The 26,124-nt window shown below is 38.4% G+C and overlaps 1 protein-coding gene across 3 annotated transcripts; it reads left to right on the top strand.

Moving 5' to 3' along the window:
• Positions 1-259: 259 nt before the first annotated feature.
• LOC120110891 (ankyrin repeat domain-containing protein, chloroplastic-like) lies at positions 260-24,348 on the top strand. Of its 3 annotated transcripts, XM_039126828.1 has the most exons (6): positions 262-1,097; positions 8,641-8,717; positions 20,154-20,252; positions 20,418-20,516; positions 23,187-23,285; positions 23,371-24,348. In XM_039126828.1, exons 1-6 carry the CDS (start codon positions 308-310, stop codon positions 23,509-23,511), a joined length of 1,305 nt encoding a protein of 434 aa, XP_038982756.1. In that variant the 5' UTR covers positions 262-307; the 3' UTR covers positions 23,512-24,348. The 3 variants fall into 3 exon arrangements, with proteins under 3 accessions (XP_038982755.1, XP_038982757.1, XP_038982756.1); XM_039126829.1 differs by lacking the exon at positions 20,418-20,516 and having other exon boundaries at positions 261-1,097; XM_039126827.1 differs by lacking the exons at positions 20,154-20,252; positions 20,418-20,516; positions 23,187-23,285; positions 23,371-24,348 and adding an exon at positions 13,264-14,125 and having other exon boundaries at positions 260-1,097.
• The last annotated feature ends 1,776 nt before the right edge of the window (positions 24,349-26,124 follow it).

The raw sequence follows: 26,124 nt of genomic DNA, 5'->3' as shown, positions 1-26,124 counted from the left end.
AATAATATCATCAATTTCTATATTGATTTAGTAATATTAATAACATATTTTTATTTAATATAATTTAATAAAGCAATAAATTTGTTATTAATGTATTAATAAACTCTTTTATTTAATATAAATATTAAATAAAGTTTTATTAATAATATTATTAATAGGGGCACCACATAGCATGCATGCCATACATACATACATAAGATTAGATGATTATAATAAATAATTAATATAGTGCTAAATCCCCTCTAACGGCTCTTTTTAGACCCCCGGAAGAAACCGAACCAAATCCATCCGGCCATCTGGGGACGAGATGCCACCGCCTTCCTCCCTCCTCCTCTCTCTCAAATCCCCTATCCAAATCCCCTCCCTTCCCGCGTCTCTCTCCCCTTTCCAGGCTAAACGCCACCCTCCTCCCTCTCCCTTCCCCAAACCCTTCTTCCCTTCTTCCTTCTCTCCCCTCGCCGCTACACCCACCTCCTTCCCCTACTCCTTCTCCCCCAACCCCTTCCAAAACCCTAACCAAGATGACCGAGAGATCCCATCCCTCGGAGGCGGAGATGATGACGAAGACGACGAGATCGTCGTCGGAGACTGCCTCGTCTTCGAAGAAGGAGCCTTCGAGGACGGTGACCCTTTTCCAACACCCGAAACCGGCCGTGAGGTGGAGAGGCCTCGGAGAAGGAAGCCGGCAGCCAAAAAGGCAGATTCAGCTTTGGAACATGAGAATTTAGTGCCAGAGAAGTGGAAGGAGGTCGTGGAGGAGATCAATTTGACCAAGAAGGAGAAGCGCAAGATTTCTCATCAACTGAAATTTGGGAGCAGGTTGGAGAGGAGGAAGCCGCCCCGCTTGCCGGACATGGAGGAGTACCGTGCGTACAGAGAGATGAAACTGTCCCAGCTGAACCCCGTGGTTCTTGATAACCCCCGTGAGTTCTCTCCAGAGAAGGAGGCGGTGGTGCCCCCAGAGCCGGAGGGAGGAAGAGTGGTTCCAAGGAACCCAAGATTGGAAATGGGTGGAGGGACTTTAGAGGACATCACTGATTTCTTTAACAGTGGAGATTATGTGCCTGGGGCGATAGATGATGACAAGATGCCGCAAGGTGAGTTCTTCTGGGGGTTTCTTTTCTTAATTTTCGGATTGAACTTGTGTTTGAATGTAACACATTATATCCTGTGTGCGCATGGATTAGTGCGTTGTCTCTTGCATGTCTGCATTTAGACGAATTTCGTAAAGGTTTGATCTTGAAATCTGCAAGCAGTTAAAATGTAAATAATGATAACAAACCAAAGAAGTGAGGCAAAAGGAACTGAATCTATGTACTTGAGGATTTGCATGTGATTTCAAGGTGGCTTACTATGCTTTAGGCAGATCAGAGAGAGAATAATGAGAGGTGCTGATCTTGCTGAGCTTTCCAAGAGTTTTTGTTGTGCCGAGATCATGTATCATTTGAGCGATAAATGAAAATTGAGCAATTCCTTCTGTTAGGATTTTTTTCTGATACTAGTTCCTCGTAGGATATCAGAGCACTTTGGTCCTGTGGTCAAATTTTGAGGTGGCATGGCCCGGGAAGAGGGTCATATTAGAGAAGGGCAAGGTTTTAGATGAGTTGATCCATGATAGCTGAGGAGATGCAGGAAGCTTGTGGTGCTGAACATAGAGGACTAATGGGTATACTAGGTGATGAACGTCTCTCAGCTAGGCATTGGGGTTGTATCTTTTGCATGAAATAAGGATTCACCTTCCTTGTCATGAATCCACCGTTGGATCATCCACTGGTCGCTTTGAGATCTGTTTAAGTAGATGAACGACAGAGTTCGGAGTGCTTTGAGATCCGTGCGGTGCATGATTCAATGGTGGATTTGTGTAATGGAAGGTGAATTCTTCTTTCGTGCCCCCCCCCCCCCCCCCCCCCCCCCCAAAAAAAAAAAACACACACACACACACACACACACACCAACAAAAGCTAAAATGTGCTGTCCTTGCTGATCCTTGCAACTTCCCTCTCAAGAACTCGAAAAGTACAAAGAAGATCAATTTTGACAAACAATTGACAAATAAGAATTGAATAGGTAGGAAAAACCTTCCCTTTGTCTGTGATGTGTGAAATCAATGTCTATTTCATTCAATAAAAATATTTAAAAATTCAAATTCCTCAAGAATGAAAAGCTGATTTCTTGATTTTAGTTCAAAACTTGACTTTTGGCTCTAACTCAATTTTTGAACTTCCAAATCCTAAGGTATCTTTTAAATCTTTAAATTCATTAAGTCTATTATACGTACAAATTACTAAAGTTCAATAGTTTGATTAGAAAAGACTTATGCACCATTGTTAAGATATATAATTTGTTATGACACTAAAAAGCACTTAGCGCTTCTCGAGACCGATTCTTTTTTCAAGGATTACTTGCACAATATTCATATGTATTTTTCTAGTTGTAGGTTGGGTTACTACACTTAGTGCTTGACCTGTGGACAGTCTAAAGGGATATTACTCCAACTTTTCAGCTAATCTACTGTCCATCCCTGTGTTCACAATCTCCACGTCCTAGGTAGACATCTTGATATTGATTCTCTATTGGATCTGGAATGGCCACCTGAGGATCGAGGCGGTGAAATTCGACCCATAAGCTGCATGAGGCTATGGAGGGTAGTAACAACTCGAATTTGACACCTCAGATGAAGAATATCTATGGGAGTCGTAGTTTGGTTGTGTAGAATAGAATCCGGTATACAACTCGAATCCAAATACATCTAGGGATCTCACTGTACTTGCGGGGTCATCTACAACAGCAATGCCATTCTTGAACCATCTCGAGGGGGTCCATCTTTTGTATGCAATTGTATTCTCTCAAGCTTTACTAGATCATGCATCGTAGTTTCCATCCTATGCAGCATGAGTGAATTGCGATTCATTGATGAATTGATGACCATGAGACTCTGAGTTATATGCATCTGTGCCATATCCACTTCCACCTTTCTAACCATTAGATGCATCATCATTTGCACTATCATTATCATCATTGTTGGTTTCGCGAAATGATCTAGGTTATGAGTCATTCGAGGGCTCACTAATCTAGGAATCAAAGTGAATAGGCTCCTCATTCACTCTCTACGACGTAACTCAATTCTTGTTTCTTTCTTTTTTTTTTGATTCGAGGAAATCCTTTCTTTCCTTGGGTACTCTTGCTTGCTTGGATCTACTGGGTGGCTCGATTGGGCTTACCACTCTGACTGCCCCCATCCTGCCTGATTAGACTGGATACCATGATGATCTTTTTTTAGCATCTCTTTGTCAAATTTTTGGGAAAATGTCACGGACATGGAGCCCTGTGATGATGATTGGCTCCCCTTCTCTGAGCATTTTTTGATGAAAATAGAAAAAAGGTAAGTTGAGAGGGTTGAGAAGGCACAGGAGGCCTTCTTTGCACCTCCTCCCTTATTATTGGGTCAAGACCAAGGTTCGCGGTACCGAGCGTACCGACGTACCGGTTGGCTCCGGTAACGGTACGGTACCGGTGCCGAACCGATACCGTACTGATAGGGCATATTCGGCATGGTTTCGACCCCATCGTTGTTTTTTTTTGTGGAGTTCTTTCACTTTTGGATTTTTTTTGATGTTTTTATGTTTAGATTTAAGGTTAAAACTAGATGATGCAACTTATTACTTCCAAATGATTCAAATAATGAGATGAAAAACATAAAATATTTTCAAATTAAGATACAATCAATTATATACATTTAAAACACTCTCGGATATCTAAAATCGGATCGAGTGACGATGCTTCTCGTCAATATCTGGATCATCAGCATAATATGGAGGCAGATCAATCCATCCCTCTAACCAAGCGGCATTGTAGTCTTTTATGCTCAATCCTCGAGGAATGTGTGTCGGGTCATAAGAACTCTCGGATCTCTCGCTGAAGCTCTGACTCTGAGAGGTGTCTTGATAAGGGGCCCATCCGAATATGCTGGCACCAAAATTCGACCCGTAAGACCCTCCGGGCTGCGCAGGGTAGTAGCCACCGGAAGATGACTCCGATGCACTATATCCATAGGCTGGCTGAGGTTGCGGATAATAGGAAGACTCGAAACTTGATACATCAATGGATCCGACTCTACATGGGAGGTCATCTGCAGCTGCATCCTGGCCTCCTGAACGACCTCGAGGAGCTCTTCTTCGATATGCAATGGTATCCGACCGGCCTATATCATACGGCCTACCGTGGTCCGTATCTTGTGTAGCATGCGTAAACTGAGACTCACCGGTGTATCGAAAACCTCCCTCCGGCTGTGTCTCATAAGCAGTATCATACTGTCCTCCACTCCCTCCATGGCTAGTAGATCCATCACCACCAGAACCTTCATCGCTGCTGGTCCAAGTCTCCTCCTCGACACTCTGTATTGGGGCCTTTCCTTTCTTTTCTTTTCTCGTTTGCTGGGATTGATGCCCTCCTGATCGAGTCGACTGGGTACTAGAGCGTCCTCGTCCTCGCATGAACGGGAACGTCGTACCAGTCATGCGGTGACTGGCTCCCCTCTAGCCACGTCCTATCAGCTGTAGGAGTGCGTGAAATGTTGCGCTCAGCCCATTGCTGTGGATCGACCATAGCCTTGGTGGCTATGATGCTGGCTGGTCGTTGAGGCGATCCTGGCTCATCAAGCTCGGGTTCCTGCTGCTGGGCCGCAAGCCAGTCGAGCATAGGATTATCATCATCATCTGTAAAAGTCCTATAGATGGGATCTGCATACTTGAGCTACACTTCCTCCTGAATGCATTTTAGCCTCAACCGCAGATTGTAGTGCACATAAACTAGGTCGTTGAGGCGCTTTTGTGTCAAACGGTTCCCCTGTTTGCTGTGGAATCATTGAATCATTTCCTATTTTTTAGCAATTTTTGACTTAATTTTTTTAAGCAATTTAAATGAAATATTAAAAAAACAATGTAGGGGAAAGAAATTTTACCTTATTTAGTTTTTGCTGGATTTTTCTTCAAGAAAAACGACGCTCTCCGACCCTTCTAAATTTTTTTCACACCTTTGTTTTTGCCTTTCTCTTCTTTTTCTCTTTCTTTCTCTCTGCCTTTCCTTCACCTAAGCTGACGGATTTGGCTTTAACATTTGGTCGGCTTTTATAGCCAACCTTTGAGGCACTGTGGCATTTTGAAAAGTGCCACATTTTGCCACAGCGCGGCACTTTCGACGTGCCGCACAAAGTGCCGCACTGTGGCACTTTCAAAGTGCCACAGTGCTGGCACTAATTTTAAACATCGAACCGGTGCGAACCGAGCTCATACCGGTGGGAACCGCTCGGTTTGCACCGGTTCGAACTGAGCCGGTTCGCACTGGTACGAAGCTCATACCGAACGGTTCCGACCCAAATTGGGTCGGAATCGTTTTATACCCCTGTATCGGACCGGTGCTTGTCAGTACTGGTCCGGTACGGGCTGAACCGACCGGTACAGGTTGGTTCAGCAGACCATGGTCAAGACAGATAGCAAACCACCCGAATCGTCTTGAATCGAGTATACTTGGGTGCTTCTGCTTGGTTCGGTTCGATTTAGGCCAGTTCGGAGCCTGTTCTGACCTGTATGGCTGTATTGTCTCGGTGTTGCACCAAAATAGTTCGATACATCTTGAATCGAGCGGTTTAGGACGGTATGATAGACAAGGGTACTTTAACAATAAGAATCATTTGAGGCAATTGAGGATGGTTGAAAATTGACAGCATTGGATAGTGAGAGGAGTGGGCTGTGTGGCAATGGCGGAGTTAGTTGTGGCAGTTGGAGGTGGCTGGAAGTGACAATGTGAACACTAGGAGGTAGTCATTTTACCTGGCCATGGAAACACTGTATATACTGCAATGAAGGATGTAAGAGCATTGTATAGTGGAAGATTGTAACAATAACATTAGGTGAGTGTTTTCTCTCACTGTCATTCTTGGAGGTTGAAGTGTCCTAGTGTTTTTTGGACTTAGATGTAGAATAATATTGGGTTCAGGTCTTCGTTTGATTAGGTGAAGCTTTGGTTGAACCAAAGTTTTCACTAGTCAAATTTGGCCAGCCTTGAGCACTCCTTGACATGGTTTATTTTGCAACTTTTCACAACTTTGCTTGGAATATCAAAGTTTTCACCATGTTTTTTTCAATCCTGATTTCATTGGAAGTGTATACCAGAGAAGTAGAGATGGTTTTCTGCTACCTAATTATAAATTTTATTTATGAAGGAAGTTTGCTTTTAAAGAAAGTTTCATCTCTAGTTTCTATAGTTATGTTAGAAGTTTTACCATCTCAGAAAGCATATATAGTTTCACATCCAATTTTCCTGCTTTTTGATTCACAAATCTAATAGCACCAGCTTTAGCCAGTTGCCAAATTTCATGGCAATTTGCTGTATGAACCCTTACTTTATATTTTGTAATAGATCTTCTCACTCTCCTTCTGAGATATTATGCGAATGGGAGTTCTCCCATAAATATGCAAGAGCTCATTAACTAGTTAAGATGATGGTTTGAGGTAATTCATCATATCAGTCTTTTTGTCTATAATATTATGGTTTCTCTAACTATCTTTATATGGTATTTAATTTATTTCTTCATATAATATTCGCCCACAACTTTAGCCATTAATCCATATCATTGATCTTGCAAGATAAAGAGAATTTAACTGAGCAACTGTTAGTAGTTGTCTACAATTTGATACAAGAGGAAGATGCCAAGTAAATCTGGGATTGTGGACTTTGATGGGGTGCTTTTATTAATATTAAAGCTTTCTAAGTTAAAGATCACTCAAAATTTTCTTTTCCCTTTTCTACTTTCTTTTTCCTGACCTGAATTTTTCCTTGTTCTTTTCTTGATCTACTCCCCTTGCATGCTGTTGTTCGAGATGGTCTTTCATTTTGGGATTGGAGATCATATTATAATGTGGAGGTCTGGGGTGATGGTGGGGAAGGTTGTCTTAGGAAGTGGTGGCAAGCAATGATGGTGCTAGGGCTATATTCATAATAAAAACTAATATCGCTTTCTCGGTTGGGGCCAGTGGGGGAGTCATTTGTTGTTGCATAATGTCATGATGATGGGAGCAAAGGGGGTATTTGCAGAAGAAAAAAAGCTTTGACTTATTGCATAAGTGAATATTGAAATGGAGGTGGTTTGATTTGTTTTTATATATTTGGCAATAGATAAGTTATATAACAAGAAATTTTCAAGTAGTAGTCTCGTAGATTGTGATGGAGGATCAAGTCTTGTATATTTTCCAATAAGAATTTATGGATATCTAAAAAAATGACCCTTTTTTTTAAGTTAAGGGCTTTTTCGGTAGGTTTGAGAATTTCTTCAGAAATTAGGATGCAAGGAACTATAAAATATATATAAATCGCATGCACTTAGGCATTCCCTGAAATTTAACCAAGAAACTTAAGAATTTAGATTTCAACAGTCTGAGAAATTCAATTGACAATCATGAGATATGAGGAAGGCCAAAGAGCAACTATGAAAGTCATTTCTTGGAATAGTGATGTTTAAATTTAAGGATCGATGTACATAAATAAACTGAATATGATTGTTTAAAGGAACTGAAGCTGGTAGATCTTAGGATGTGGAACCAAACAGGGAGAGAGGCTAGGATATATCTTGTAAAGGACAAATCTGGAGTTATCTTAACTACATGTTGTGATAAATAATATGGTGTGGGAAAAAGTAATTTTTATTTTGGGTTCATTTTTAGTAAAAACAATTTTTATTTTCCTTTATTGTAAATTAATGGGGGAGATCTGAGCTCATGGAAAATTTTCTTGTAGTTAATATATTCATGTTTAAATCTTCTACACGCAATGATGAGAAAGATGACTGATTCTTGGTGATGGAAAAAAAGCTCCCTTTTCCTTATCACATTACCACTGTTTGAGACTTTGAGTGAAGAGAAATGAGTATGAATCAACATTAGATAATCAATCTTACAATTTCAATTTCCTGCTTCAAGAACCTAAAATAAGTATTTCTTTAGTGATTAGAAGATCAGAGAGGTACTCCGAATATCAAAATCATAAAGTGGTTTGCGCCTATGATCTTTTTCGCATTAAAGAGAAAGAGCCATCTTTATGGCTTCCTGATGTTGCAAAGCCTGCAAAGCAAAGTTCTGTATGTAGGCTTATGCGTGCCGGTAGGAAATAATCCAATGTATTAACCTGGGAATATGATTTTGTAATGTTAAATTGCAGTATTGGACAAAGAATTGTTTTCTCTAACCCAGCTTAAAATTTATGAGATCCCTACTTTTTTATTAGTTCCTCTGGGGCAATCAACAAAATAATTAAAGTGTTTTACATATTTGAACTTAGATGACTGCATCAGCCACTTCTTTAATTTCATGACATTATACTCTGAATTTATTTAAGATTTGTTCTTAATTGTAGCTATATTTCAAATTCCATGTAGCTAACTTTTTCTCAGCAGAGTTTAGTATTGGTTTCATGAGTAATTTACCTTGCTCTTAAAGGGATTGGTTTCACGAGCAATTTACTATCCTCTTAAAGGGGTTTTGGTTTAAAAATGCTATATAGCAGGTCTTAGTACATCTTGTTTCCATTATTTTTTTCTTGGAGAAAAGTAGCATTGACAAACTGATTTTTCCCCTTGAATATGGATAGGTCGTCGTAAGCTGTTCACAAAGGATGAAAAAGTTCTCTTGAACAAACGCATACCTAATTTGGCAGAAGCTACTTCAGTAAGTACTCTGACTGTGCTGACTGTTGTGAATTTTACTAAAAATTGAGCATCTTTTTTCATTCTTTCTCTGATCTTACTGATTTGAACATAGTACAGTCATTTGTATTGGGCAAGATAGAAGCACATATAGGCCTTTTTATCTTCATTGCTTTACTTACCATCAGAGTGAAATTCATTTTGTTGGTTATTGGTCGGTTGGTTACATGTATGCCTTTATAGAGATTTTATATTATTGAAATAGCTAAGGGTTGCTGTTCCTTCCATTATGCTAGTTGTGGAATTATCTCTGTTGATATTCGTTAACTTGAGACCGATGGTCTATGTGTCATAGAACATTATTGTCTTCCTAACATAATCCACCTTTTTTCATTGGTTTGTCTGAGCTTTTGCATCATTCAGAATTTAATATGGGATTAAGGGTTTTAAACTTTGCAAGGTTGAATATTTATTAAATGCTCCAACAGATATCACTTTAATGTCAAATTATTTTGCTATTTTGTTTCATGATATCTGGTGTTACTGAATGTAACAGTCAGTTATTGTAAGATCGAGACTTTTCTTGGTGGCAATTACAAGATGTTATGGTTTGTGTAATCAGATCTAATAGTCAGAAATTTTTTGATTTACTGAATGAAGCTTGTGTTCATACTATCTTTACCTAGAATTCTTTTGTTGATTTCTTTTTGCCTCAAAGAAGAGAACCCATAATATTTCCAACAGAATATGAATTCTCTACTACGAATTTGCTCTTTTTTCTTCATACTCATTTTATGTGATATTTTACATATTATCCCATTTTATTTTGTTGTATTTTTTGAATTCTTTTAAACATTCGAGATATTATTTCTGAAAGTTTCTTTTTTTTTTTGTAGACTGAATATTTTCCTCCCAGATTAGTCATGGTTTCAAACTTAATTACTAAGCTTTGGTCTTTGATATGTCTAAGTTTTAAGAACCAGCCATGTGTGAAATTCACACAAAAGCTTATAGATGTAAATCATATGCAGTTGTTATAAAGGATGTGTGCATCTTGATAATTCACATTATTGACGCAATTCTCACCTTGTAAGAAGGTTGAAGATTTAGTTTAGTGAAATTTTAACCAATGTAATATTATTTGTCTTGTTCAATCTTTGATGATTTGCATAATATTGTTTTTTTGAGGACATTTGAGTCAATTTTGTTGTTTTCAAAATAAAACTTTTAATTTACTTATTTGCATGTTTTTTCTCAAAAAGTGCATGCTATACAACAGTAATTTGCTATAATGAAGTATAATTTTATTGGTTTATAACGTAAGGAACATTTGCTCCACATAATTTTCGATATTTAGGATCGATTATTTATAAGGAGAGATTGAAGAGGATGTTATTCATAGGATTAAAGTGGGTTGGATGAAGTGGAGAAGTGCAACTGAGATAACATGTGATCATAGGATATTTGTTAAAGTTGAAGGAAAAATTTATAGGAGAGGCATACAATCAGCTATGCTTTATGGTATAAAATGTTGGGTAGGTAGAAAACAACATGTGCATAAGATGAGTATGGCAAAATGAGCATGTCAAGATGGATTGTGGTAATACAAGAAAAAATAGAATAAGAAACGAAGTTATTTGTACAAAGGTGGATGTGGCATCAATTAAAGAAAAAATAAAAGAAGGATGACTTAGATGGTTTGAACATATACAATGTAGGCTACAGGATGCACCAGTATGAATGTGCGAGTTGATACATGTAGAAGGAACGAAGAGGGGTAGAGATAGATCAAAAATTACATGGGGTGAAGCAGTAAGGAAGGACTTGATATGTCAAAATCTTTTAGAAAGTATGGTCCTAAACTGAGTGGAATGGAGGGAAAGGATTTATGTAGCTCCCTAACTAGGTTGGGATTGAGGCTTAGTTGAGTTAAGGTGAGTTTAGTTCACTCTACATAGCTTTCCCAAGCATGTGCAAGACATGGGCCTAAGGGCACAATGAGTTCTTTGATTGTGCATTTGGTTCTTTGTTGGTACATTTTGCACGAGTCACATTTGGCTTTTTGAATAACCCACCATCTTGAATATGAATATTTTTATTGAACCGTCAAGTATTGTTTAGTATCATTATAGGTGAGATGCTTTGGAGACTGCAATATATGATTTTGCTTACCAAACTTTTGGGTTTTGGCAATTTCTGGATATAAAAGAATTTATGAGCCTTCAATATTTGAGAAATACCTCAGTATTTCAAAGTTGAAAATTTTGATCCAACCCTATATATCTGGTGCTTGAACTAAATTGGCTGATATAAAGTAGATTTATATCATCGGGAACAATAACTTGGCTAGTCTCAAAGTTATGACTTTTCTGCAAGGCTGCCTATTTGAAGCCTAAAGTAGAGAGACCTCTTCTTGCCATGCTTTTTGCTCAGATGTATTAGATAATGATCCTCTAAACTCCATATTTCTCTTTCATTTATAATATGTACTCTTGTCAAAGCTGGTCCTTGTAGGCCACTTTTGTTTGAGGTCTCTATCATGCCTTCAACCCGAAATTAGGAGTTAGAGACTGCATACTCACAGGGCATTATCCTACAAGCATGCAAAGCATCCAACATGCTAGCATAATAGAATAAATAAGGCAGTGGAATAAAATTAAAGCAAATGTCCAAATTTAATAATTAACAAGTCCAAAAACTAACAAGAAATTCAAGAATTTTATTCATAAGAATTTAACTTCAAGTGTTCACCAAATGTTAAATCAAAGAAAGAAAACCTATAAAATGCTTTTAGCAATTATACTAAAAAAATAGATACTAGTTCTAAACTATGCTAAGAATTTTGCTCCTGTATCTAGAGCTTCTAAAACAACACTGTCAGCAACTAGTTTTATGGATCTATAAAGAAGGAAGAGATTAATAATAAGCTCTATAGCATGGAATGCCGTACCGGTACTGGAACCACAAGAAATCCGGTATCTCCCAGTTCTTTTAGCCGAACTGGCCGGTACGGAGCCTGTACTGGTCGGTACCGGCCGGTGCTTGGTACCGACCTCGTACCGGTGCGAACCGGCCGGTTCGCATCGGTACGATTTTTTTTTTATGAACCACAGCGCGAGGCGCTGTGGTTTTTGAAACCACCGCGTGGCGCGTGGTTTCCCAAAGAAGTGGCCACGGGCCACTTCTTTCAAAAAAAAAAAAAGCTGTGGTCAAATCAAAAAAAGAAGTGGCCAAGATCTTTCTTTTCACAACACAAAAACCGAAGTGGCCTCTCGGCCGAGAGGCCTGTCGCCCTGTCTGCATCTCGCCTTCCTCCTCACTCGTTCGGTTATAAAAACCGAACGAGAGGCTCTGTCCAGAGTAACTCAAATCCAGAAGTGTTTCAGAGAGATTGGCTTGTCCAGACTAACTCAAATTCAGTGAGCCTCTGAAGAGTAATCAGAGACGGGAAGATTTGAGAGATAGCCCACAAATTGAGGAGGAGGTCCTGTCCAAAAAATCCAGCGGAGACTATTTAAGGTGCGGTTTTTTTGTCCTATGTTATTTCATTAATTTTGTTAATAAGTAACTTAAAAAAATAGTTTATAAATTACTTAAAAAATAAGATAATGTGAAAATTTACTTTATTAGCTTAATTTTTTGATAAGTTGTACATTTATGATAGAAATGGAGCCATCAAGAAAAACGAACCCTACAAAGCGTGATACTGGCTGGTCTTATGGGCGAAGACTTGGAAGAGAGGGGCAACGACACCAGTTTCAATGCAACTTTTGCGACAAGGTTTTTAAGGAAGGAGGGGTAACCAGGTTGAAGCAACACTTAGCCGAAAATTTCGGTGAGGTTGCTACATGCCCGAATTGTCCTAGCGAGATTTGTGTGTTGATGAGGCAGAATCTCGCTGAGGTCAAAGAAGCGAAGGAGATGGCTTTCAAGAAGAAGGCGTAGGTCGATCGCCGAGCGGCAGAGCCACCTTCCTATCACTTTAGGGAGCCAGAGGAGGTTGAGGTCTAGATGAGGAGGAGGCAGATATTCAGGCGGCCATGCATGCAAGCCTGAATGATCAGTGGCAGCAGGAGGAGGTGGCCAGGCATAGGGCTCGATTTAGGTCCTCTGCATACGAGTCGGACGACGGTTCTGGGAGCACTAGACAAGATCCAGAGTTCTTGAGGACAACTTCAGTTAGGGAGGGCGTCGGTAAAGAACGTGGCCGGATTGCATCTATGCTGGGTAGTTTTGGTAGCCGAAAGAAGTCATCTAGAGAAATTCCACAAGGAGCGACAATTCATGATGTAGATCTGCATGCTTTTTCCAACAGAGATTCAAGGCAGCAGAGGGTAGACACAATGTGGATGAAGGATAAGAAGAAAACTATGTGGTGAGCTATTGGATCCTGGTTTCACTTCAGCCACATCCCAGCGAATGTGGCAGACAATACATACTACAGGTCTGCCATTGCCGCCATACAAGCTGCCGGTCCCGGTGTAGTTCCTCCAGGCCCGAAGGACATATACGGTGAGCTTCTTGACAACAATAAGAAGGAGCTGGAGAATTGGATTGACTCCTACAAGAGCAAGTGGCCCATATATGGACTAACCATCATGTGCGATGGTTGGACCGGTCCGACCAGGCGGAGCATCAACTTCCTGACATACTGTGATGCTAAGACCTTCTTTCACAAGTCGGTTGATGCTTCGGCTTATGTGCACAACATCGCGTACATGCTGAAACTTATGGAGGATGTGATTGATCTGGTAGGAGAGGAGAATGTCGTGCAGGTCGTCACTGATGATGGGCCGCAATATAAGGCTGCTGGGCAGGTCTTGATGGAGCGGCGACCCCATATTTTCCGGACCCCATGTGCTGCACATTGTATCGATCTCATGTTGATGGACATCGGAAAGATCCGTAGGGTGCAACAAACGGTGGAGACAGCCCAATACATTACCAGGTATATTTATAACCATAACTGGGTCCTTTCACTGATGAGAAAGTCTGCAGGGGGAGAGATTTTGAGACCAGGAGTCATACGGTTTGCTACCAACTTCATCGCACTTGATAGCATACCCGAGAAGAGAGGAGCCCTATGTCAAATATTTGCCAGTCCCGAGTGGTATGATAGTAGATATTCTTATGACGGCACTGAAGGAAGATAGAAGACTTGGTGACGAGACAGCCATTCTGGCAGCGGGCTACTACAATAGTCAAGGCTATCAAACCATTATATGAAGTGCTGCGGGCCGTAGATAGCGAGATCTACCCCCCAGATGGGGTTTTTGTATCACATGATGGTCAAGGCAAAGGATCAGATTATGGAGGCAGATCCAGCACATGGCCGGTCGTACATCAACATCATTGAGCAACGGTGGGGAGCGCAAATGGGTAAGGAATTGCATCTAGCAGGTAAGCTAAGATATAAGTATAGTGACAATTGTAGTGACGGATGTAATTATATAATTATGCTAAGATAGTCTCGTATATGTGCAGCATACTACCCAAACCCCCGGTTTCAGTATAGCATAGATGGATTTGGTATGGATGAAACACTTCTGGATGCTTTGCGTAATGTGATTTACAAGATGGAGCATGATCCAGAAAAAGCGGCCCTATGTCTTGAAGAGGTAATTATGATTTAGTAATTACCAGCATGTGTAAGTATATTGGCATCTTCAATTATTAACATGGTAGAACATGCTTATTTTTCATAGAGCAAATTATTTAGAGAGGTCAGCTATAGTTTTGGCCAACGAGCGTCTGTCGTCAGCAAACACAATATGAATCCAGGTACGTGACACATCAGGAAAACATTCATCTGGTGTTACTTAGTTACTATTATGGAACTATCATATATGTAATTTTCATAAATATTTTTGCAGCTGAATGGTGGGTGCATTTTGGCGGGTCTGCGAGAAATCTAAAGCGGATAGCTATCCGGATCCTCTCCCAAACAGTCTCCTCTAGTGGTTGTGAGCGCAATTGGTCCACCTTCGCCCTTATCCACAGCAAACAAAGAAACCGTTTGACGCAAAAACGCCTCAACGACCTTGTTTATGTGTATTACAATTTGCGGTTGAGGCTAAAGTGCATTCAGGAGGAAGCGGAGCTCAAGTATACAGATCCGATTTACGAGACCTTCACCGATGATGACGATGATTCACTACTCGGCTGGCTTGTAGGCCAGCAGGAGGAGCCCGAGCTTGACGAGCCAGGATCGCCTCCACGACCAGCTAGCTTCATAGCCACCGAAGCGAGGGTCGATCCAGAGCAATGGGCTGAGCGTAATATTCCACGCACTTCCAGAGCTGATCAGCCGCAGGCACAGGGGAGCTAGTCACCACATGATTGGTACGAGACACCCTCCGAGAGAGCTGATCGAGAGATGCTCAGCAGACAGCCAGACAAGGGCGACATAGCCAGACAGGGAGGGCCAAGAAAGGAAAACAAAGGATCCCAATGGAGAGTGTCGAGGAGGAGATTTGGACTAGCAGCGATGAAGGTTCTGGTGGTGATGGATCTTCTAGCCATGGAGGGAGCGGAGGATAGTATGGTACTCATGAGACACAGCCGGAGGGTAGTCTTTATTTCACCGGTGAGTCCCAATTTACGGGTGCTACACAGGATACGGACCACGGTCGACCACCTGATAGATTTTGTGAGGATATCATTGGATATAGAAGACGGGCTCCTCGAGGTCGTTCAGAAAGACAGGATACGACTGCAGATCCGATAGCATACGGATACGGATTCTATTATCCACAGCCTCAGTCTGACGAATATGGATATGGTGCATCGGATTTTGCTTCCGCCATATTTGGATGGGCCCTTACACAATCAGAGGACACCTCTCAGAGCCAGAGCGTGAGCGAGAGATCCGACAGTTCTTATAATCTGGCGCACGTTTCTTCTGATTGGGTTGATTTGCCTCCTCCTGATTATACTTATGATTCGGATATCTACGAGAGCCATCGGCACTCGTCTCAATTTTAGATATCCAAGAGTGCTTTACATATATGTAAATGATTGTATCTTAATTTGAAGATATTCTATGTGTATCATTTTATCATTTGGAACGGGAGGAAAACATAACATGCATCATCTATGTTTCAAATTTCAACCCTAAATTTAAACATAAAAACATCAAAAATCATGAAAAAAGCAATAAAAAAATATCAATCTTCACTTAATTTAAGATCCAACAGAGAGAACATTTAAAAAAAACATCAAATTTATGGCTCGCGGTACCGGCCGGTACGTACCGAACCGGACCGGTCCGGCCGGCCACCGGTACGCCGACCGGTACCCGGTACGACAGACCTTGCTCTATAGCTTAGTAAGTAATGAATACCGTAGCTAGATAGCTCAAGTAACAAATTAAATAAATTTTTTTGTTAATACTAAGTATATAAGAAAAATTATTTTATTTTAATAAAATAATTTTTATAATTAATAATATTCATGCTTGCTCAACTATTCATATTCATATTCATAAGAATAATTTAAAATACTTTAATTCAATTCAACAACCTATGTGACTATAACTATATTTATACATTGTGGTTGGGTTAGAGAACTATACCTATATCTTATGGAGTAGGCTAGAATACTGCACTTATACTCTATGAAGTAGAGTAGAATACCACACTTATATCCCATAAAGTGGGCCAAAATATCATATTTATATCTTGGAGAGTGGGCTAGAATACTGAACTTATACCTTGTGGAGTGGATAAGAATACCTCACTTGTGCATTATAAAGTGGGCCAGAATACCTTATTTATATCATGTGATAGGGCCTGAATAATGAGTTTCAGAATAGTCAAAATACCAATTTATAACCTCCATTTGTCGGATCCAAAACATAATTAGGCTGAGTCAAAAAATTCAAAACATATCCAAGCTATTCATAAATCATATATTTGTCAAATTCCGAACAAGTATGCATGTTCAATAAAAGATTTCTAAATGTATGCACAATATTTGGTAACAAAAGTAATACTTTAAATTTACAAATTTGTTTTCCATTTAAAATACAATTCCATGGAATTCATGACTTGCATGTTAATCAATTTATAATTTATTTGATATCAAATATTTATTTAGAGGCAAATAAAGGGAAATCCAGGAAAGGTGAATCATTACTTACCTTGCGAGCACACTATGTTAATAATTTCAACTAATATTGAAAAATATCTTCAGAACCTAGTATTCTCAGAAATATAATTTTATCAAAATATGGTCATGATAAATTTTAAATTAAAATTCTAAGTCTTCAATACCCTAGGCTCTAAACAAAACCTAATAACTACCCGACATCAACATGATCCTAATCCTGCATTGGAATTGACCAACCTAAAATCAACTCGGTGTTATAGTTATTCAAAAGAGTATATCATAAGGCATATAAATTTTAATTACTTTATTATGTTCAAAATTTTCAGATTTATATTTTAAAGAAATAAGTCCCTGAAACATATTATGCAGTTTAAATACTGAATATAATATTTTTACAGGACATTTAGCAATCTAAAATTTTAATTGTATTTTGTTGTACATCTTAAATTACCCCGCTTCTAGTTTGCAGAAATTAATCATATATTAAAATATACAAATTTAATAATAAGAAATCTGAAATTAGTGCTAAGATATGCCGAAAATTATTTTACACAAATTTAACACAGAATTTTTATTTTCCATAAATTAAGTTTCTAAAATATAAAATATGGAAATTTAATTACCATCAATTTAGATTGCTGTTATTTACCACCGAGAAATTAATTTAAAGTATAATTAATATCATAACAGTTAAATTGCGAAATTTGTAATATACATAAAGCTAATATTCAAAACAGAGAATGTAGAATATGATCTTCAGAAAATTTAATTGCAAAAATTCAAAACAGATTTTGCTTTGCTAGAAATAGATATTGGTGAATTCATTTCATAGAAATTAAGTTATTGAAATAGAATATGCAGATGTTTAGTTTTCAAACTATTTAACATTCAGAAGTTTTAAAACTAGAAAATAATTTTGAGAAAATTAATTTACAGAAATTAAATATTTTTTTTGTGTTGAATTTATTATTGCAGAAATTATTTTATAGAGGTTGCTTCTTCCCAAAACAAGATAACTCATGTATATAGAGAATTATTCAAACATTAAAATAATATGGAGAGAAAAGAAAGGTGGAAATTTGTTGTAGAAGCTTACAAGAAGTTGGCATTGATATGGGGATTCTATTGAGAGAGAAAGAAGAGAATAGAGATGGTCTTGGCATCTTAGAGTTTGAAGGAGGGAAGGAAGGAAAGAAAGAAAGCTAGAGAAAGAGAGAGAGCATGGAGTAGTGGGGTGCTCCTGCATAGGGGTTAAAAATGATTAGGAGGCAGGGAGTCCGACGTGCGGTCGGAGTCCTCCCTCCCCCTTGCTCTTTCTTAATAAGAGAACAGGGAGGAGGAGTCCGACTTGGGGTCGGAGCCCTCCCCCTCCCCCTGTTTGCCTTGCACAGGTTGATCCGGTTTGGGCAAGTCTGGTTGTCACAGTCTCAGATTTCCCTTTTCTGTTATCAGGGTCTATGTATTCTTGTTAAAGTTGTTGCTTATGGACAAATTTTGTTAGAGCTTTGGAGTCATGCTCAATGTCTTCATATAGACATTTTATTCTCTTGGAATCTTGAGTTCTGCAATAGACAGTTTGCCCCAAAATGTTGCTGGAATTATGATGCTCATCGAATCCTCGGGTTAGGCCCACACACCATAGGTTTATCCTTGGATCTTTGTTTAGACTTGAGCCATAGATTTGAAACCTGATTTCATATTAGGTTGTTATACTCTCTTCCGCTTGGACTAGTTGGGTGTACTCAGGGCTATGTGGTGGCATCTCTTGACAAAAAGAAAGAAGCTACATCTTATTCTCGATTTGCTGGTGAGTTAATCAAAATTGCTTAGTGTTTTTTGTTTTTTTTGGATCTTAACCATAAGCAGTTGTCAATTGACTGATTGACAATTGCTGCTTGGTGTCCTTGGTGTATGCAGCCAAAGAACAAGCTAGTGACAATCTAGAGGTTAAATCATGTCTGGACTAATATTTCACAGGGGTTGGGTACTGTCTTAAATTGCATTTCATTAACCCATCATCATACAAAGATAAAAATGAAAAGAAGTTGTACTCCTAGCAGTACAGATTGACAAGTATTGAGACTTGGAGTAGTTGGACTAACTAATTGATGCTTGGAGTGTTTCATCACCAATGATGATACCATCTTAAGCAAATTGATGCATCTCAATAAATATCTCATTCTATTAAGCCATATATGTGAAGGCAAAAAATGATATGAAGTTGGTCATGTTATTTTGTTGTAGGCAAGGTCCACCGAACTGGTACCGGGATCCGTACTGGTCGACGAACAAGTCAATATGGTACCAAACCGGTATCGTACCGACACACAGTATGCTACCATTTTTTTTAAAGTTTTTCAAGTTCAATTAATTGATAATCAATTTTTTTTAACTTTTTTAATGATTTTAAGTCTAATTTGATGTTTTTTAATGTTTCTATGATTTCGGTTTAACCTAAATGATGCATCTTGTTGTTTTAAAATGATACAAAATATAAATAATTAGTGGGATGTTGCATGCTACAAGAAGTAACATGAAATATCCTCAAATCAAGTAGTGAGGCAAAAATACTAAATAATATAATTAATTATATATGAAAGTACAATATACATACCGATATCTAAAATCTCGTCGAGTGGCGATGCCTCTCGTTGATATTCGGATTATTAGTATAGTCAGGAGGCACATCAACCCATCCTTTTAACTAAGTGGCGTTGTAGTCTTGTATGTTCATCCCATAAAGAACACACTCCAGATTTTAAGCACTCTCGGATCTCTTGCTGAAGCTCTGGCTCTGAGAGGTGTTCTCTAGCTGATAAATTGGTTGATAAAACGACTGTGAAGGAGTCCATCCGAATAAGCCAGCAACAAAATTCAATCTGTGAGATGCTTCGGGATGCATAGGGTAGTAGCTATCGGAAGATGCCTCTGACGCATCATATCCATATCCGTATAGGTAATAGGCTGCCTGTGGTTATGGGTAATAGAATCCAGTATATGACTCAGAACCTGATACGTAAGGCTGCTCTGTTGTGACTTGGTCAAGATATTTCCAGCCTTTCCACATGTGGGGGTACGGTTGCATCTAGCCGACTCTCCTTAGCCTTGCAATGGTGGGAGCCTTATGTGCTGGGACACCTTTTTTATATCTTGCTTTTAAGTCGGCCATGTGTATTGCATGTGCGAAGTGCTAGTTGCATTTTGATTATAGTTTGTTTCCTTGCCACTTCTCTTACCTTGATGCTGAGGTGTTAGCCTGCACTTTGTTTTATGTTTGGACAAATGTTTTCTCAGTTTTCTAGCATTTTTTTGGGAAATATTATTGAAAACTACCTACTTTTTGTTTCAGAGCAAGTGGCTACCAATACATACTCTTGCTGCATCAGGAGAGTTTTATCTTTTGGATGCATTACTAAAACAAAATGTTGATATTAATGCCATCGATAAGGTATGTTGTAGTTGTACTCACTAAAACATTTTCCTCTATTGCATTGTTTGTTTGACCTGCCAATCTGTTAAATTTTTTTTTAGGAGAAATAGCTTTTAAATACCAGTATTTATTTGCTTATATGTATTTGGGAAATTTTTTATCAATATTATTAGTGTTGTCCAGGATGGTTTATCAGCAATTCATAGAGCAATTCTTTGTAAGAAGCAAGCAATTTTTGACTACCTCCTTAGAAATTCAGCAAATCCTTTTGTCCGCGATAGAGTAAGTGAAATTATAAATTTATGATACCACTCATTATCATAACAGTTTATGAGTCTTTTTTCTGCATAAGCAATGGTTATCAGATATCATCTTGTGCTGATTAGCTGCATTTACCTTCTGGATTCTACGTCAAAGGTATTTATCCTCATGAATGATGCATTAGTCGAACCATTCTTCAATGTTTGAATTTCATCAATATCATGGGATTAAATTTGTCTGAGAATCTCAAAGATATTGTACAAGTTACATCTTTCTTTATTGTAAATTTCATAACCATAACCATAATTCAGGACCAGAAACTAGCTTGACATGATCCAACCCTGAGTTTTGTGGTACCGATTGTCAAGGGAAAGACCTATCCTGAGAGAGCTGATTGGGTCATGAACAATTAAATTATACTGGACCCAGCTTAATCCTAAAAAAGATTGGGTCATTTCTGATCAGAAGTTTTGACCTGAAATTTGGATAGGTTAGGGCATGGATCATGCCAGACCTAGACCCGCCCCCCAAAATGCTTATGCCGGTATGCCCCAAAATGTTTACACCCCTTTTGATTAGTCCATGTTATGACAAATTTCCAAAATGATTAACACAATGTATTTCGTGGAAACCATGTTAAAATGCTACAAAGCGCACCTCATTTCAACTTTTTTATGTGATCAATTCTATCTCATGGAACACTCACATATATTGATGGATCGCATGGTGGATGATGCACTCCAGATCATACTCTAAATCAGTTACCTAATAAGTTCTTATGGTAAACTGCACGTACTTCTCAAACAAATCACGCCCCTAAATTTAAGGACTATTTGTGGAATGTGTATATTGAATTTTGATGTATCATGCTAAGAATATAGTTCATGGGTTGTAGACACAGTTGTTGACCACTCAATGAGAGGCATATATATGAGCGTGAGCATTAACTACCAAATGATTTGAGGAATAGCTGATTCAATACCAAGGTTGTCAAAATGTCTAGGTGTTCCTAGGCTGTGGCTCTCTTAATTGCCTAGGTATAATGCCTAGGCAGCCAGGTGAGCGCCTGGAGTTAAAAATCCCCAAAATTTTTGAAGTTTTAATATCAAAGCCTTGTATAATCAAAATATCACAAATATAATAATCCTAATCTGGATTTTTCACTTTCTCTTGTTCGCTGCCCTAAATCCTCTTGCCACTTTTGGAGCAAAAGGTCTAGAATTAAGAGAAGGTCGTTTGATGGGTAATGTCCCTAGATAAGGGAAGACTCAAGATGGATGGCTGTTATCTTAAAGTAGTTTTAGAGTGATTTATGTAGAAGGATGGCATATACAAGACATAAAATTTATATAGAAAGATGGCTGAAAGTTAAAGTGTTCAATAAAATTATATATAGTAGAAGCAAAGTTATCGATAGGAGGCCAAGTGCCAACCTAGGCCTCTGGGCGGTTGCCTTGCCTAGCAGCTTGGGGAGCTTGTTTAATATGCCTGTAGTCTACTATGGCTGTCATACACGTATGATGCACAATTCAACTATAGCCCCATTAACTTTGTAACAGGAATAGACTACTTGTCCCTGTGATAAGCTTGAGGCTAATCACTAATTTATTTCAAACCTTGCAACCTATTGACTGTTACAACTTTCAACTTTAGGGTCAATTTTTGACAAGTACGTCCAAATCTTATGAGTGCAATTAAGCTAAGCATAAAACAAAAAGAAAAAAAGTGGCATTCCAGGACCCAGCTACAAAGAAGTGGTTTGCCTCAACATCGGTGGCATGTGCAACAGCGCATGGATGGTGATAGCAGGGCACGTGTGCATGATGCAAGCAGTCCTGTGTATTGCTGTCATTTATGCAATACATGACGGACATGAATCACACCCACAGGCCCCAGGATCACCAATTATGTGCATATTGTACTTGCCACTAGTGGCGGGGTAAGCCATTCCCAATTGCAATACTTCATATTTAACTATATTATGAATATCACTATCTTCTTGTGATAAACTTAAGAAGGATTCTTATTTGTAAGAAAATTCTTTATATAAGGTATATTCTACCTTGATGTTAAATTGTTTATTTCAGTTCTAAATTACCCATGATTAGGATGCTTGTGGGTCGGGATGGATCCGGATGGGAACAAGCCAAATCGGGTCCATATTTGAATAGAGCCAAAATATTAACCCAAGACCAATTCATTTCCATTTTGGTTGGACTGGATCAGGTTTATGATTTATTGAATTCATTGGTTTTTTTTTTGGTCAAATCTGGTCAAAAATAACCCAAACACAAACCATAACACATGTATAATTTGATTATTTAATTATATCATAAGTCCATTATGAAATAAGCAACATGTAAGTGCTGTCAAAATCCTATTCCACATAAGATCTGATCGATAACAACATGTAAATATATAGTGCACTAAACTTGGGTCAGTTCATGTTCAGATCGGTGTACATGCTTATCCAGATCCAGTCCATATTACAAACTGGTCATATTTTTCATTCCAAGCCTGATCCAAATAACTTTAATTCAGATTGGGCCGGGTTGCTTTTGTATTGGCTTCAGATTGGAAGTGGATAAATCCAATCCACTTGTGGCCCTACCAATGTTTGCGTATATGTTGATTTTTTGTAAATCATATCTCATGTTGAATTGAATTATTTTTATGTCTTGCTTTCAACAGGATGGAGCTACCTTGATCCATTACGCAGTCCAAACCGCAGCAAGTCAGACTATAAAGATTCTTTTGTTGTACAATGTTGACATAAACTTTTCTGATAATGTATGCGTGTAAATTTCATAATTGAGTTGTATTCTTTCTCTCTGCTCTCCACTTTCTAATGGAATACATTGAATTTCCTATGCAGGATGGATGGACTCCATTGCATCTTGCTGTCCAAACACGCAGAACAGATATCGTAAGGCTTTTGTTAATAAAAGGAGCTGACAAGACTCTAAAAAATCGAGTAATCCATCAACTAATGACTTTTTTGTTATATTTCCTCTAAAGGATGCATATAGTGCATTTTTTGAGTTTTACCTGTGATATTACCTTTCTGCAATGCAATTTACCTTCTTGTGGATGTAGAATGAGTTTTTTTATTAAATATGTGACATATATTAGTGTAGTTTAAATTTACTTATTTATATTTAGATGATGAACTCTTAGCTTCCAACTAATGAATGTTGCTTAGCATGAAATCAAATCTATGAAGGAAGGGAAATACTTTGCTATATGGATAAATGGAGTGACTATTACAAGTCATGAATTGTAAAAAGTAATTGGTGTTACATCACAAAAACATTCTTGAGCACACAATTATTGTATCATATGCTCAAAATGCTGCATTACCCCAAAGCCATGTTTGGTTTGCTAGAATGGGAGTAGAAAATGGGAATCAGATATCCATTACAGCCCATTCCAAAGTTTGGTGACTATTATAGTTAATGTAATCCTGATTTCAGTGGGTATCAAATTCCCATAAAAAAGGGTAGAGAATGATACCCGCGGGGGGGTTGGGTATTTGTGAATCATTTTCCTAAAGTATCTCATCTGTGGGAAAGAAGAAAAAGCCCCGTCTATTATGAGCCCTCGCATTTAGATCTCTTTACCCCACTTGGGATAGGAATGGGAAGGGGAAGTGGTCAATCCTAATGATTCACAAGAATGGATGTCTTGGGAATTGGAGAAGTATTCTTGATTCCCGTTTCTGACAGACCTACATGGCTCAATAGTAGATGATATGCCTGTCGCTTTTCTTTTCAGATCTTATTCAAGTAAAATGGCTTCAAAAATCCTTCTGAGCCTTCAATAAAAATTTTGAGAGCAAATTGATGTATCTCCATTATCAGAGTGAAGGTCTGATTATTCTTTGTGCTACATTGCTACTACTGGAGATAGTTCTTAGATAATTGCCATAACATATGAAGCATTGGGAACTGCTTTGGAGTTTCCGGGCTTTCATTTGTGAGGTTGAGGTGATGTGTTTGCCTCATAAATTAAGAATTGAACCTGTTCTTCTTGTTCTCCTTCACTATCAGAAAACAAAGACATGATTTTGATCACCATACCTTCCTTAGAGGCTGTTCAGCTTGGTTTTACCCTCCTGGATTACCCTAGTGGCTGTATTGTTATTTTTAATGAATCATGAGTGCAATCAACTTTCTCCAGGGATCATTAGTAATTTCTCTGTTTTATGTCCCTTAATCCAAGGGGCATAAATCAAGCTTAGTTCTTTTGCTTCACTTTTTATTTAATATAGACTTATACATATGTTCCATTAAGCCCATTGCCATGGTTTCTTGTGATTTTTTGTTTAGTCCCGTATGTTTGATTAAGAACTGGGTTTGGCTCTCCCTCTTCTTTTGGTATCTGGATTCACTCTTCACAATTTTTTGTTCAATTGGTTTTGAAAGAAGAATCAATAGTTTCTTCAAGTACAGCCTGCAAAACATTGGCTAGTGTATGTTGTAAGAAAATGACTTAATGACATTTTCCTTGATTTTAAATACCTCACCAAGCCTTATCTAAAGAAGATTTGAGGAGAAAGTGGAGAAGACCCACTTGCAAGTGAGGTCCTTGGATCATTATTTTTGAGAGGATATTGTAACTTGAATTATTCTTATTGATAATTTTTTCCTTAAATTTAAGTTCTTTGATAAGAAACAAATCAAAGGACATGAGATTCTTCATAAATTAAATGCTTTAATCTTGTTTCCTGTTGTGATTTATATGAGATTGTATTCTCATAATATTTGTATACTTCTAGAACCTGGACACTTGTTGTTGCCCAAGGTGACAACCCAAGAGGGGGGGTGAATTGGGTCTTTTAAAAACTTTTCAACTACTTCTAATCTTTTAGAGTTAATTAAGCTAAGTTGTATGGATGCTTAGTGGAATTTAAACTTAGCAAGAGTATGATTCTAATCTAATCAACTATTAAGCAGCGGACTCAATAAAAGATTAGTCTAAGTTTGCCCAAGTATGCAATTCAATTGAATGAGACTTGATTAAGTAAATTGAATATGCTTGCAACTAAAGGATGCACGGAGAAGAGTTAAGGAAGCATAGTATCTAAGTAAGTAAGTGAGTGAGAAAGTCAGACAACAAAGAGCATCACAAACCCAACAAAAGTATAGTGGTTCGGTGCATCCCAACACCTACATCCACTCCCCAAGACCTCTTGGGAATTTCACTATAATCCCTCAGATTACAGTTGGTTGTTTTGCAAGCTCACAACCCAACTTGTTGTTTTGCGAGATCACAACGAACTCGGTCGGTTTTCACAGGCTCACCGACTAGAACCTACCGATTGTTTTCACGGGCTCACAATCCAACCCAGTTGGTTTTCCCAAAGGCTCACCAACCACAACCTTACAACGATTGTTTTTCGGGTTCACAATCAACCCAGTTGGTTTTCCCCAAAGGCTCACCAACCACAACCTTACAACGTTGGTTTTCTCTTTGGCTCACCAACAAACCTTAACACCGTTGGTTTTCCTTTGGCTCACCAACAAACCTTAACCTCTTGATTCAATCCCTTGATTGAATCAAGTTACAAGATATTAGACTAAGAATTTAAAGCAAGTACAAGCTTCTTAACTAAGCAAATATATCAAAT

This window comes from Phoenix dactylifera, chromosome 5, assembly GCF_009389715.1.
Source record: "Phoenix dactylifera cultivar Barhee BC4 chromosome 5, palm_55x_up_171113_PBpolish2nd_filt_p, whole genome shotgun sequence".
Classification (NCBI taxonomy): Eukaryota; Viridiplantae; Streptophyta; class Magnoliopsida; order Arecales; family Arecaceae; genus Phoenix; species Phoenix dactylifera.
This window is presented reverse-complemented; position numbering and strand designations above follow the sequence as displayed.